Source organism: Andrena cerasifolii, chromosome 7, assembly GCF_050908995.1.
Source record: "Andrena cerasifolii isolate SP2316 chromosome 7, iyAndCera1_principal, whole genome shotgun sequence".
In the NCBI taxonomy this organism is placed as follows: Eukaryota; Metazoa; Arthropoda; class Insecta; order Hymenoptera; family Andrenidae; genus Andrena; species Andrena cerasifolii.
The window spans coordinates 14,535,658-14,548,245 of NC_135124.1; the positions used below are offsets into that span (position 1 = coordinate 14,535,658).

At 47.5% G+C, this 12,588-nt stretch overlaps 2 protein-coding genes across 6 annotated transcripts; one reads left to right on the forward strand and one right to left on the reverse strand.

The window, feature by feature from the left end:
• Positions 1-305: 305 nt before the first annotated feature.
• On the reverse strand, positions 306-8,238 carry LOC143371383 (uncharacterized). Of its 2 annotated transcripts, none has more exons than XM_076816506.1 (8): positions 7,969-8,238; positions 7,315-7,419; positions 6,201-6,304; positions 3,265-3,478; positions 3,136-3,189; positions 2,936-3,078; positions 599-753; positions 306-520 (listed from the first exon to the last, which is right to left on the reverse strand). In XM_076816506.1, exons 1-8 carry the CDS (start codon positions 8,144-8,146, stop codon positions 463-465), a joined length of 1,011 nt encoding a protein of 336 aa, XP_076672621.1. In that variant the 5' UTR covers positions 8,147-8,238; the 3' UTR covers positions 306-462. The 2 variants fall into 2 exon arrangements, with proteins under 2 accessions (XP_076672621.1, XP_076672622.1); XM_076816507.1 differs by having other exon boundaries at positions 7,595-8,066.
• Positions 8,239-9,539: 1,301 nt separating this feature from the next.
• LOC143371376 (ATPase family gene 2 protein homolog A) lies at positions 9,540-12,524 on the forward strand. Of its 4 annotated transcripts, none has more exons than XM_076816495.1 (5): positions 9,540-9,682; positions 9,777-10,222; positions 10,291-11,687; positions 11,744-12,007; positions 12,086-12,426. In XM_076816495.1, the coding sequence occupies exons 2-5, from the start codon at positions 9,778-9,780 to the stop codon at positions 12,413-12,415; spliced, it is 2,436 nt and encodes an 811-aa protein (XP_076672610.1). In that variant the 5' UTR covers positions 9,540-9,682; position 9,777; the 3' UTR covers positions 12,416-12,426. The 4 variants fall into 4 exon arrangements, with proteins under 4 accessions (XP_076672610.1, XP_076672609.1, XP_076672611.1 ...); XM_076816496.1 differs by lacking the exon at positions 9,540-9,682 and having other exon boundaries at positions 9,690-9,973; positions 10,037-10,222; XM_076816497.1 differs by lacking the exon at positions 9,540-9,682 and having other exon boundaries at positions 9,832-9,973; positions 10,042-10,222.
• Positions 12,525-12,588: the final 64 nt, after the last annotated feature.

Below are 12,588 nucleotides of genomic sequence, written 5' to 3' on the forward strand. Positions count from 1 at the left end.
AGCCTGGGATAACGCCGATCGCAGAGAGGACTCGTCGAATTCGTCGAAGCATCTTGCCGATCGCCCAGGCCGCCGTTCCCGCGATCGAACGCGGCCCGCTTGCCAAGTCTAATCTTGGTTCATATCGCGCTTGGAAGTCGGTCGACTGCGTCGTAACCACGGATCAGCGAAAGAGGTGGAACCAATCCTAAACCGCCGTTCCGCTTGTTACGGATTCTTTTTGGACGATTGCCTCCATTGCCGTTAAACGCGACGGTAATAGAGAAGCTGAATTAAGCTGAAGCCGGGCTAGGTGGCCGCCGGTGTTTTCTACAAAGTCATCGTACGTTTATTAATCATACCAATACACGGTTGCATGTAGGAACATCGAAACGGTACTCCGCCGTTACGCGACGCATGAAATAGTTTAAATCGCAATGTTCCGCTGGACCGAGCCAGGCCTCCCGATTCTCTCTACCCTATTCAGACGCAGGCACACTGAGTGATTTGAATGATCTCCCTCTTGGAGCCGCGACGGGTCCTGAAACAAAACGGGCGACCACGCGGGTGAACGGTCCCGTCGGGAGGATCGTCGGTGATCGACCAAGTGCGCGTTTACCTGTACTCGTGAACTTTGAATCTGGCCGGCGTGCAGGTGTGTTGCTTCGAGTATAAGCCGGACAAGCACGTCGACGGCTCCTTTTTATCTCGCAGGAAGCACATTTCCGTTTCGTTCCCTGGACACGTACCGACACACTGTCCGACGTTAATTTGCTGGAAACGAGCACGGACACGGTTTGCAAAAGGTGTGTTAAAAGTACCTTGCGGGGGCACTTAAGGGGTTATACCTAGTCTGGCAGCCGAAAAGAGGCGAATGTTTGTGAATTTTTTTTGGAGAAGCGGAAGCGTATATTTTTACGAAACTTTTTGCGCTTAAAAGAGCAATATTTGAAGAACATTTGGTAATTTTTTCGTGGAAAAATATTTAAGTTTATTATAAAGTAGCAAGCGACATCCAAGAAGCCTTTTTAAAAATTTGCTTTTGCGGTGAGCACTGCCATTCGGAACCAGATTATCTAAAATCAAAAAACAAAAAAGATTTCGTTAGTATATTAATGCATCCTCAGGTTCACGGAGAGAATTTTCCGAAATGTTAATTTAAAACAAAATGGCGGCTATTTAAAGTTGAAATCCTGATTTTTTCGTGCAAAAATCACGCGAAACAAATCAGGATTTCAACTTTAAATAGCCGCCATTTTGTTTTAAATTAATATTTCGGAAAATTTTATTCGTCAACCTGAGGATACATTAATATACTAACGAAATCTTTTTTGTTTTTTGATTTTAGATAATCTGGTTCCGAATGCCAGTGATTCACCGCATAATCAAATTTTGAAAAAGGCTTCTTGGATGTCGCTTGCTATTTTATTATAAACGTAAATATTTTTCTACGAAAAAATTACCAAATGTTCCTTAAATGTTGCTCTTTTAAGCGCAAAAAGTTTTGTAAAAATATATGCTTCTGCTTTTTCAAAAAAAATTCACAAACATTCGCTTCTTTTCGGCCGCCTGACTAGGTATTAGGGTGAGTCAATTGTTTGAATGTTTCAATTTTAAAAACGACTAGTGAGAAAACGGTACAATTTCAGGTTTAAAATTAATCACTACCTTTAAATTTTGTGTAATACATTATTTACCTAGTTGGAATTTCATTTGAAATTATAGAAAAATACAAAAATTATTACAATTATAAAAAAATTGAATAGTTGAGCTTATAAACCGCAACAGAAGCAAACAAGATGTTGCTTCTTTGGTGGACTTTGTTAAATGGCATTAAATTTACTACATAAATGACATATGGCTAGATCTGTTGCCAAAGTTACATATATTTTCATTTTATAATAAATACACATTTCCATAAATTTTCATGTGAATGTAATAAACACTAATTTCCACATATTTTTATTTTCATTTTCATGCTTTTATGTAAGCAAGACTTACTTTAAGCAGTATATGAATATGTAGTTTGTAGTTAAATCTTACTTAATTTTCACTTTTTTCAACTGTGATTTGAACTATCTAAACCTTACTCAATTGAATTTCTGAAGATAGTTTCAGATTCAGGATTAAAAACAGCATTAAGTACTCACTAGTCGTTCTAAATTTTTGAAAAATTTTAAATTTACCCTTAAAACTTACACACCCTACTAGCTATAACCCCTTAAGGGGTTACCTACCGTCAGGAGTTAGAAAAAGAATCGATACTTTGGGAATTTATTTCAGAAAGTACACGCATCTTTTTATACAATGGTTTTTGTATTCAGATGAGGGACACTTTAACAGGTTATTACAATATATTTTGGTATAAAAATATTTAGTTATTGCAAAATCACAACTGATTTCCCGGAAGCTGTTTTTAGACCGGTGACCACGATTTCTCCAAAACCGCGTCACCAATCTTTCCGAAACTTCGTAGGTTTCTTCTAGACATTCAAATCTAATCTTTAATCGAAGCATTTGTTTTTCCAATGCATAGTTTTTATTTTATGGAGGAAAAATAAGTGTTTCTTTCTACGAAAATCGATCATTTCACTTTAAACATCTGCCATTTTGTCCCAGATTAATATTTTATGAAACGGAACGATTAAATACTACATAAACTATTATACCAACTAAATCTTCTTCGTTTTCTTATTTCAGATAACTCAGTCCCGAATAATGTTGGTCACCGCAAAACGCGTTTCTAAAAACAGCTTCCGGGAAATCAGTTGTAATTGTGCAATAACTAAATATTTTTATACCAAAACATAATATAATAACCCGTTAAAGTGCCCTTCATCTGAATACAAAAACCATTACATAAAAGCATGCATCTACTTTCTGAAATAAATTCCCAAAGACTCGATTCTTTTTCTAGCCCCCGACGGTAGGTAACCCCTTAAAACGGCAAACTCACCCGAACGACCGGCCTCACGTCCGTCGTGTTCGTGCCGTCCTTGATTTCGACTTCACTGAAGTCCAGAACGGTCTCCATGTGGTCCATTTTGTGGCAGGTTCCAGCGCAGCCACACTTCTCGATCACCTGGTAAACTTCGTCCCCTGGAAACATATTGCGAGTCATTCCCAGCCACTGCGTAGCTTTCGTCTTCCACGTACCATTCGGCCCCTTGATGCTGATCGTGCTGTTCCTCACTGGCTTGCATCCTAGATCTGTCGAGAAGCACAGCAACGTTATCGGTGTAGATCGGAGAGGATCGCGCCAGGCTGGAAACGATAGAGGGGTACCTTTGGCACAGTGGCCCATGCATACTCCAACGTCCATCATTGCTTGGTGAGGAGTGCCCGAGTGGACAAGATGCGACAAGGATTCCCGTCTGCAGGACGAGTCCGCGGTGCACTCGCACGCCTCTATGACTTCTATGACGCGGACACCTTGGATCGTCGACACCCTGTCCAGCTTCGCAGCCCTCGGACGGCAGTGCGACTCCGGGAAGCATTTCTAGGAATTGAGAATAGAGATTCGCGGCTACTCGAGGTGGCAGCGGAGGAAAAATGGGATCGACGGTGTTTTCTGGGATCTCGGGCCCTGCATCTCGCACTTCGCCGGCGGCGGGCAGCTTGAGGTTGCGGGCTTCACGGAATTCGTACTTTATTCGCGCCGTACGTCCGCCAGCCAGGCAGTGTCGGATTTATAATATCCGCGCGGCTCGTTATCTCCGGCTCGGACGGTCCCTCTTCGGTACTCGATTTCTTTCTGAACACGCGGGCCATTTAATTATCCTCGCCGCGGGATAACCGACCGTTATCTTTGTCCGTGCAAGCGGCCGAGCATTTCTACCCGTCCTTCCTCCTCCCTTCGACCCCTCCGCCCCGCCGGCTGCGATATTTCTGGCTAACAACTCGCAGGGATATTTTCTAATAAATTCCGCTCCCCGGTGCATCGATCCTCGAGATCCCAGGAACACGAATCGAGGATTTAGTAGCCGGCCAGGCCGGCGCCGGATCGGTGACCCGGCACGATTCGACCTTCCAAGGACGCAAACACACGTCCTCTCCTTCTGCAGATCGCGTTGCAACGGAGCTCCTTCTCGGAGCTTGTTCCTCTCCCGCGGCGTGGGTGCCGCAAGATCGTAAACCACCGATCGGGTTGCATCACGTGACGAAAATAGCTTTCGTCCCCAGGACGGGGGGCGCGCGAGGGGTCGCTCCAGAGCGAATTGTCTCGCTAGCAATTCCCTCATCAACGAGCCGTATCTGCATAGCTAAAGCCGGGTCCAGACCTCGATGGGTATACGCTGAGCAGGCTGAGCGCGCACGAATATTTTGTTGTGGACGGGTGAAACGGTAGCCAGGGTCGCATGGTTGTGCGTCAGGAAGGGTGAGCGTGAACGCATATGCTAGTGTGGACGTTGTCATTCGCGGTGACTCGGCACACGGCCTGAGCCGACCGTTGTCGGTTTTCTTACGCACGTCAAAGGGAATTTGGAGCGCATTGCGTTCAGCGTGGAAGATAGAAGCAGATGTGATACTTTTCTAAAATCCTCGATGTCTCGGATTTTCATGATATTGAAATATATGGTAGTCCGTATGATATTAGGGAGGGTTGAGTCCTCATTTTTGCAGATTCGAAATTGTTTAAATAATACAAATCTTCAAAGTTACCTGCTCTCGGTGATTTTTACGAAACCCGCCTACGGAAATTAATTTTAATGACCTGAATTATTGAAGGTATGGACTCGCGTCTTTTTTTTGTTTAATCGTGAAGGATGGATCTATGTGAATGAATTTAATATTGCTAATATTGCCGTAAACAGTTAATCAAAAATCTAAAAATGACATTTTCAACAATATAATGCAATTATCATATGATAGACTTTAAAGCTCAATTTTACTGAATAATTTGTCTCTCTTTTCTTCACTGCACCCTGCATTGTTCTTAATTCATACAGCCTGATCGACTCGCTGTTGTGTTAAAAAATCACACGAGACTATTTTTAACGAATTCAGCTTGAAATGATATAAATCAATTTTTCACAAAATCCCCTTCATTATGTTCCGAATTACGTCGTTCTTGGTGTTAGTTTCCTCGGCGAAACACAAGGAATCAATTGGCGTCGTTTTCGCAAAGATCCGACGAGAAATGCGGAACTCTCGGACATTTCTGACTTTTTACTGGTATTCCAACCGTTTCGAGGGTCGAAACCGATAAAATTCGGTGAAGCACTCTGCGGGGGGTTGTCCTCGCCACGGGGTACCAGGTGGCACCTCTTCGACAGGCGTCGCTGTAGAATCACCCTGTATTGGTAAACAGGATGACTCGGAGGGTTGAGCTGTACGTTTATTTAGCTAATCGCACCATATTTACGACTGCGAAGTGGGCTAAGCACAGAAGTTGGCGAAGAAAGCCACAATGGAGCTTTCGACCCTTCCGCGTGCGTCATTCGTGCGCGCTCAGTCTGCTCAGCGTATTGAGGTCTGGACCCGGCTTAACGTTCGTCGGCTGCTCGCCCGTAGGTGTGAGATAACGATCGCGAGTTTAGAGGAACACTCCGGAGAGGCTAGCAACGAGTAACGGCAGGTCTCGGTGGATCTGGGCTCGTCTACTTGTTGCGGCATCTACTTTCCAGTGGCTGTGATGCGCAGGGCCCGTAAAATGTGCATGACGATCAGGCGCGCCTCGATGCGGTGTGGGGTGCGCTACTGCACTCGCCGTAAAAGTCGCGAAGATCGTACGATCGCGTGATGCTGGCGTGGCCGCATTCCAGCTGGCGGATTGGTCGATCCCATGCGTCATAAATCTATATGACGGTCCTGCCTTTTTCGCCCTTCGCATAGCCCTTGGCATGCGTGGCCCGCCCGTGGCAACGTGCGCCGCGGTATCCTTTTTTATTTGCGAATTCGGAGTCCCCTCGTTTTCCTTTTTACCTTGTCGCTGGAGCGCCCGGTGGAATTCTTCGGCGTTGGCCTTCGTTCCGTCGCCACGGACGCGTCCGAGAGCCATCCTTTCCCAACGATCATCCCCCATCCCGTCCCCGTGCGAGCACCTACTTGCTTTTTACCCGGGACACACGGACGGAAGAGGCTGCGGTTCTCGCAACCGGTTCGATAAACGTCAACCCACAAGCGCCTCTCCGCACCAGGTGCCATCCCGCGAGCATCGGCCGCCATCGGCGGTCCCGCCGCCTTAGACGGGTAGCTAGTGAAAAAGAGAGCGCGTTTACCTGCACGACGGGCCGGCTAGCGTCCCCGGGATCGTCCAGCACGTGTCGCGGGCACAGTTTGCGACAGTGGCCAGCGTCGATCTGTATTATCTCGCCGGATATGCCTGGAAACAAACGGTGGAGAGAAACACCGATGCGGGAGCTGGATGGGTACCGCGGGGCTCCAGGTTCAATGAAATTCGCGTAGACCGCGGGCGGTGTTGTTGACTGCGCCGGGCCGCGTGCGAGAAATGAGACGCGTGTAAATCGGATGGCGCCGCCTGGTAATGTCTCGCGGGAATTTACGGCTTGTATCGCGTTGAGGAACGTTGACAAGATATAAGAAGAGAGAGGGTGGAATCGTCTATAGCGTAACGTAGCTATTTTTGGCGCGAGCGCGTGGGACAGGCGGAATGCGAGGATTCCTCTGTGAATCACTCCTACCCCGGGCTTTCGAGCTCTCCCTCGCACCTTTCCGCGTTTCCCCCTGTGAACCGCGTTATCTCGAGATCTATTAGTCGCTCGGCGCTCGGCAAGGAATCCACCGGAATCAGGTTCCGGGGCGGGATCCTCGGATAACCAGGCACCGCTGATTAAACCCAGCCGCCTAATTGACAATTGGTTCCAAAGGGCGGCTGCTATTTCGGCCGTTTCGCGGAACGGGGGTTCGGCGAAACATTAATCGTTGCTGCGCGGCGTCGGCCGCGATATATAAACGCTAATTGATCTCTACGAGCCGACAAACGGAATCGTAACGAGCCACCGAACCGCCACCGCGCCCGCGAGCCCCGACGGACCTCGGCGGCGCTTTCCCAGCCGAAAAGCTCGCTCCCAATGGCAATTCGGTCGAATCTTTTTAACCGCAGGAGCGCCGCACGGCCGCCGGATGCTCCATCCTCTCGATCGGCGTCAATTGATTGAACAGCCGATTATTAATTCGCCGGATCGGATCTAGCGGCAAGGCAGCCGGCGTTTACCGCTGACGAGCATGGGGGCGGCGAAACCGACACGGAGGGACGCAATTCGCGTGTAACCGGCCTCTAAAATTACGCAACTCCCGGCGCAAATTCTATTCCGAAGAGCCGCGAGACGCTTCCCAGCCGTGTCCCATTAATACTTGCTATGGTTCGCTTACCGTATCCAACGTCGATCATCTTTTCGTGCCTCGCGCAGCAGACATGTTGGCGGAGCTCTTCCCTGCGTACCCTCGCCTCGTTCGCCGAGCCCTTGGAGCCGACGGCTGAAACAGAAGATGTGCCCCGATGACAATAACGGACGAGGCTGCCTCTCTATTCAGGCATTGTCCCCTCGTGACGGGTCTGACATGGTTCACGGGGGACGCGGAGCTTATCGGTCGCCGCGGCCCGGCTGATCTGTGGAGGATAATGAGTGGTAAAATGAGCGACGGTGCCTACCTAATCGGAAATTGACCAGGCAAACTAAGGTGAAGCCACCGAATACGGCCCACCGACCTCGCGCCACTCGTATTCGCATCGGTACGAATAACCGCGGACCTGTCGAGCGCGATTTACGGCACGTAGAACGAGCTGTGCGCGATCCAGACAGGCACGGCGCCCCGGTTGGCGAAACGGACGTCGCCCCGCGATCTCTGTCGGCCGTACGAGTCGCGAACGGAACCGCGAGGACGTGTCGTGCTAATTCTCTCACAGCGGCGGTTATCTCATTGAACTCTATGCGCGCCCGGATGACTAGCAGACCCCGTGGCAGACGCGATTAACTCGCACGAACTGGACGCATGGGAACGCGGTAGCCCCAGAGACGAGCGCACCGTGCGATCGATCACGATCGGTTGTTGCCCACGCAGGTTGCGATCTGCGGGAAGACTGGCCGTCTGGAAGCCGCTGGATCTCGCTCAGACGGAGAGGCGTCCGGCTGACAGGCGGATCTCTATTAATCTCGTTCGGTACGGGAACGTCGGCCCGCTCCGTCACGGCTGGCCCGTCCATCCATCGGCCTTTTGCCTCTTTGCCTGCCCAACCGATCGCTCCAAGCGCCCGCCCCGGCCGATATTCCTCATTTAATGCCCGGCCGAACCTGATTCATCTCGGCTGTATGCGAACGTCAACATTCCACACCGCCCGATACTTTCATCTCCCCAACAGCCTTCCCCTCGGCTCTTTCCGATCAATTATATTACCTAATGACCGCTGCCCGCCTCATCAATCACGCGTCACCGATAGCAATCCCGCGGGCTAATTATTTTCCAGGCGCAAGCGATGACCTTCCTTTAACGACCTCTTTCTCGCGGTACCCTCGGAATTCCGCACGTTCGGCGCGCTCCTGTCCGGTGCCCTTCGCGCGAAATGCCCGGCGAGCGAAGGGAAGGGTGGCGGCCAGGTATATACCTACGTATACACTCCGCTATCCGATTCGAATCACTAAAATCTCCATATTCCCTTCACCCTTTCCCCTCCCCCACCCCCCCCCCCTCCTCCTCGACCAGCTCCTTTACCGCGATGCAGATCATTCTTCGTCTCTAAAGGCTCGTCGGACCGCATCGTCGTTTTTTCATTGCATCGCAACGTCTGCCGCGAGCCCCTGATGACCGTTGTCACTTCTACACCGCCGTGCCGCCACGGTTCCATTCTCCAAGGGTCATTATCGGAGCGCGCTGCCTCGGTCTTTTAGCAATTTCGAATTGGGTAGTCGGTTCTTAGGAAAGAATCTTGTTAACGTAGTAGGGTAAACGCACCAATAAATGAACACTTAAGGCTAATGAATGAACGCTATTATAAAATTATGTTTGCAGCGCGATTGACTCCACGTGCTGCAAAAATTGTTTGGATCTGAAGCAAGAAATTACAAGAAGTCTCTGATTAATTAGTTGCTTCTTTTAATAACTTATTTTACTCATTTTAATAAAAAATGTCCATTCACTGGTACGTGTTCATTTACTGGTACATCCACCCTATAACATCTCGCGGATACTTTTAGAGTATTGATTTATGATACTTGCGAATTACGTTGAATTCCTCGAAAGTTTGTGGACCTCACTGGAGATTCGGTCCAACTCGAACTTATTCCAGCTCGCGGAGGCCAAAATGCATGCATAATTTTTAATATTTCAGCTCGTAGAGGTAATTCTCTGTGAGGGTAAACTATTTAATTCAAATTGTGTTCAACTTTAAAAGATGTAGTTTCTCTATAGTTTAGTTAGTATTCGACCAACCGCTGCATAAGTACATAGGTGGAGTCCTCGTATGAGTGGAATGATCATCAGAATTTCCTGTTCCCTGTTGTACTTCCAGATTATTTATCAAACATTCTCGACAACTGATAAGATACAGGCGGCTTATCATCTTCTATAATCTGTAAGATTCCCGCCGCGCATACGTACTATGCTACGTGGAACACGCATTCGTCCTCCGAACCGTGGCGTTTGATTTCAATTTTTTACGAAATTATACGTTCTATGTAAATTCTAGTAGTAAGAGAAGTAACCTAGAAACGTTTACACACATTTTCGCGTATTCCCCAAAAATGTACGTCTCCTTTTCCTACGCGTTTCGTATGAAACACTTGAGTCAATCGTAGGTTAGGTTTTCAAAGCATAAGTGCGAATCGATATTCTTTCAGAATGGCTTCGAAATCGAAAGAAGGCGGCAGGAAGAGCCTTTCCCCTTGGATGACATGCGATAAATGTCAGTGCACTGTAACGCTGAAGGATGTAGCCGAGCATGATGCTAACTGTCCGCCTAACCTACAAAAGTGGAATCATGATTTCATTCTTAATGGCACTTTGCATAGTACTCTAGAAACGTACAAATCACAGGGTATGTGCGCCGTTATATTCGCTACTGTTTCTACATTCCGTCACATGTATAATTCTTGCGTAGAACAGCCAAAGAATATTCCTGGAAGAGCATTGGACGACATGGTGTTTGTATCGCAGTCCGCTTTACAGCTGTGCGAGATCGCGCTAGCGGATCCTGTGCTCGTCACTACCCAAGAAAGCGCCGTTGTTAAGACAGCATGGCCCACGAGAGACAAAACTCTAACGAGCGTTTCCTTAACGAAACATGGTAAGTATCGCGTCGAATCTTGTCGAACAATAAACGTGAAGGTTTCTCTACCTGCGTGTTTCTTACAGCGATAGAATTGAACAGCCTTCGAGGTCCGGTTAAGGTTCAGAAATTCAACTGTCCTGTTAGCATTGCCAAAGAATTCATTATCTCTAGCGTTGGAAGACACTCATTGGCGGAAGCAAGCACGGAACTGAATATAGTATTGAAGAATCACAACGAGCAGAAGATATTTTCCAAGGGCGATAAACTTAGCGTGCCTTTTTATGGGAAACTATTAATTTATAAGATTGTAAACGTTGTAGCTACTAAGTGCACGGACAAGGATTTGTCTGAGGAATTCAAAGAATTGAATGTTGATCAAGGGTCCGGCGTTAAATTTTATAAAGCACTTTATAACACAAAGTGGACTGTTTTAAGTGACGAACAAGACAAGCAGAAGGAACATAAAAAAAGTAAATATAAAATACAAGATATCGGAGGATACGGAGGCTTAATAGAGGACATCAAAGATGTTCTGGATGTTGGCCTTGGTAGATGCGAAAGTATCGGGGATTTTTATATTAGTAAAGGAATATTATTGTACGGTACCGCCGGCGTTGGTAAATCTATCATCGCCAGTGCGTTGATATCCGAATACGACTTCAATTCCTACACCATTTATAGCTCAGACATCTACAGCAAGTCCCTCGGCGAAACGGAAAGGAAATTGAAAGATATCTTCATGGAAGCAAAAGCCAGAGCTCCAAGTATTATTCTAGTAGAAGAGATCGATAGTCTGTGCCCCAAAAGAAGCACTTCGAGCACGGATCAGGAGAGGAGGGTTCTCGCGCAGCTGGTAGCGCTTTTCGACGATATACAAAACACGAACGATAAGGTCGTAATACTAGCCACAACATCGAAACTCGATCTAGTGGACAGTTCTCTAAGGCGGCCCGGTAGAATCGACAAAGAATTCGAAATTTTCGTGCCTACTCCAACGATGCGCGCCGAGATACTTGAGAAACTGTTGTCAAAGATCCCGAGCACTCTATCTGCAGAAGACACGGCGAATATCGCGTTCGTCACTCATGGATTCGTGGGCGCAGACTTGTACGGCCTGTGCTCCCAAGCAGTTTTACACGCCGTGAAGCGCCAGCAGAAAGGAACTTCAGCTTCCGAGACTTCGTCGAAAGTGACATTGTCAGACTTCACTTACGCTCTGACGGTAACAAAGCCATCAGCCATGAAAGAAGTTCTGATAGAAGTGCCCAACGTTCGGTGGTCGGACATAGGAGGGCAGAAAGATTTGAAGTTGAAATTGAAACAAGCGGTGGAATGGCCGCTGCGTCATCCTGAGGTATTTCAGAGAATGGGCATAACTCCACCCAGAGGTGTGCTGATGTTTGGACCACCTGGCTGCTCTAAAACGATGATCGCGAAAGCTCTCGCTACGGAGAGCAAAGTGAACTTCCTGAACATAAAGGTGAGACATTAGCGTCTGAATTTACGCTTCGCAGTATTCAATAAGATTATTTGCAGGGTCCAGAATTGTTCTCGAAATGGGTCGGTGAGTCTGAGAAAGCGGTAAGGGAGGTGTTTAGAAAAGCCAGGCAAGTTTCGCCGTCCATAGTGTTCATCGATGAAATCGACGCTCTGGGGAGTGAGAGAGGTTCATCCTCTAACGCCGGAAGTAACGTGCAGGAACGAGTCTTAGCGCAATTGTTAACGGAACTCGACGGAGTCACCGCGTTAGGAAGCGTGACGCTAGTAGCAGCGACTAATCGACCGGATAAAATCGACAAAGTCAGTTGAATTTTAGTAAACTGTTACATCTGCTAAATCATTTCCTAGTGACTAGAAACGTTGTTATTCTTTCCTTAGGCACTCCTTCGGCCGGGTCGTTTAGATCGCATCATATACGTGCCATTGCCCGACGACGAAACCAGACAAGAAATTTTCGATATAAAGTTGAGAAACATGCCGATAGCCAAAGATGTGAACGTTATTGATCTAGTCGAACTCACGGAGGGATATTCCGGAGCGGAAATCCAGGCGATATGTCACGAGGCCGCAATGAAGGCACTCGAAGAGGATTTGAACGCCGCTACGATCACCAAAGAGCATTTTAAGGCAGCCCTGGCAATAATCACTCCTCGAACTCCGCCCTCCTTGATCAATTTATACAGCAATTATATGAATAAAATGTATTAATCCTTGGATAACGACGCGTTTCGCAACAGAAGCCTCCATTGGGGTCCTCCCATTGCTGCAGAGAAAGTATTACGCATTAATAAACAAATTTGTATATTTTTCTACATAACAGCCTTTTCCAGTGAACGGTACAGTCACGTAACGCTAACGAGCTATCCATTTTTGTGTTTGAC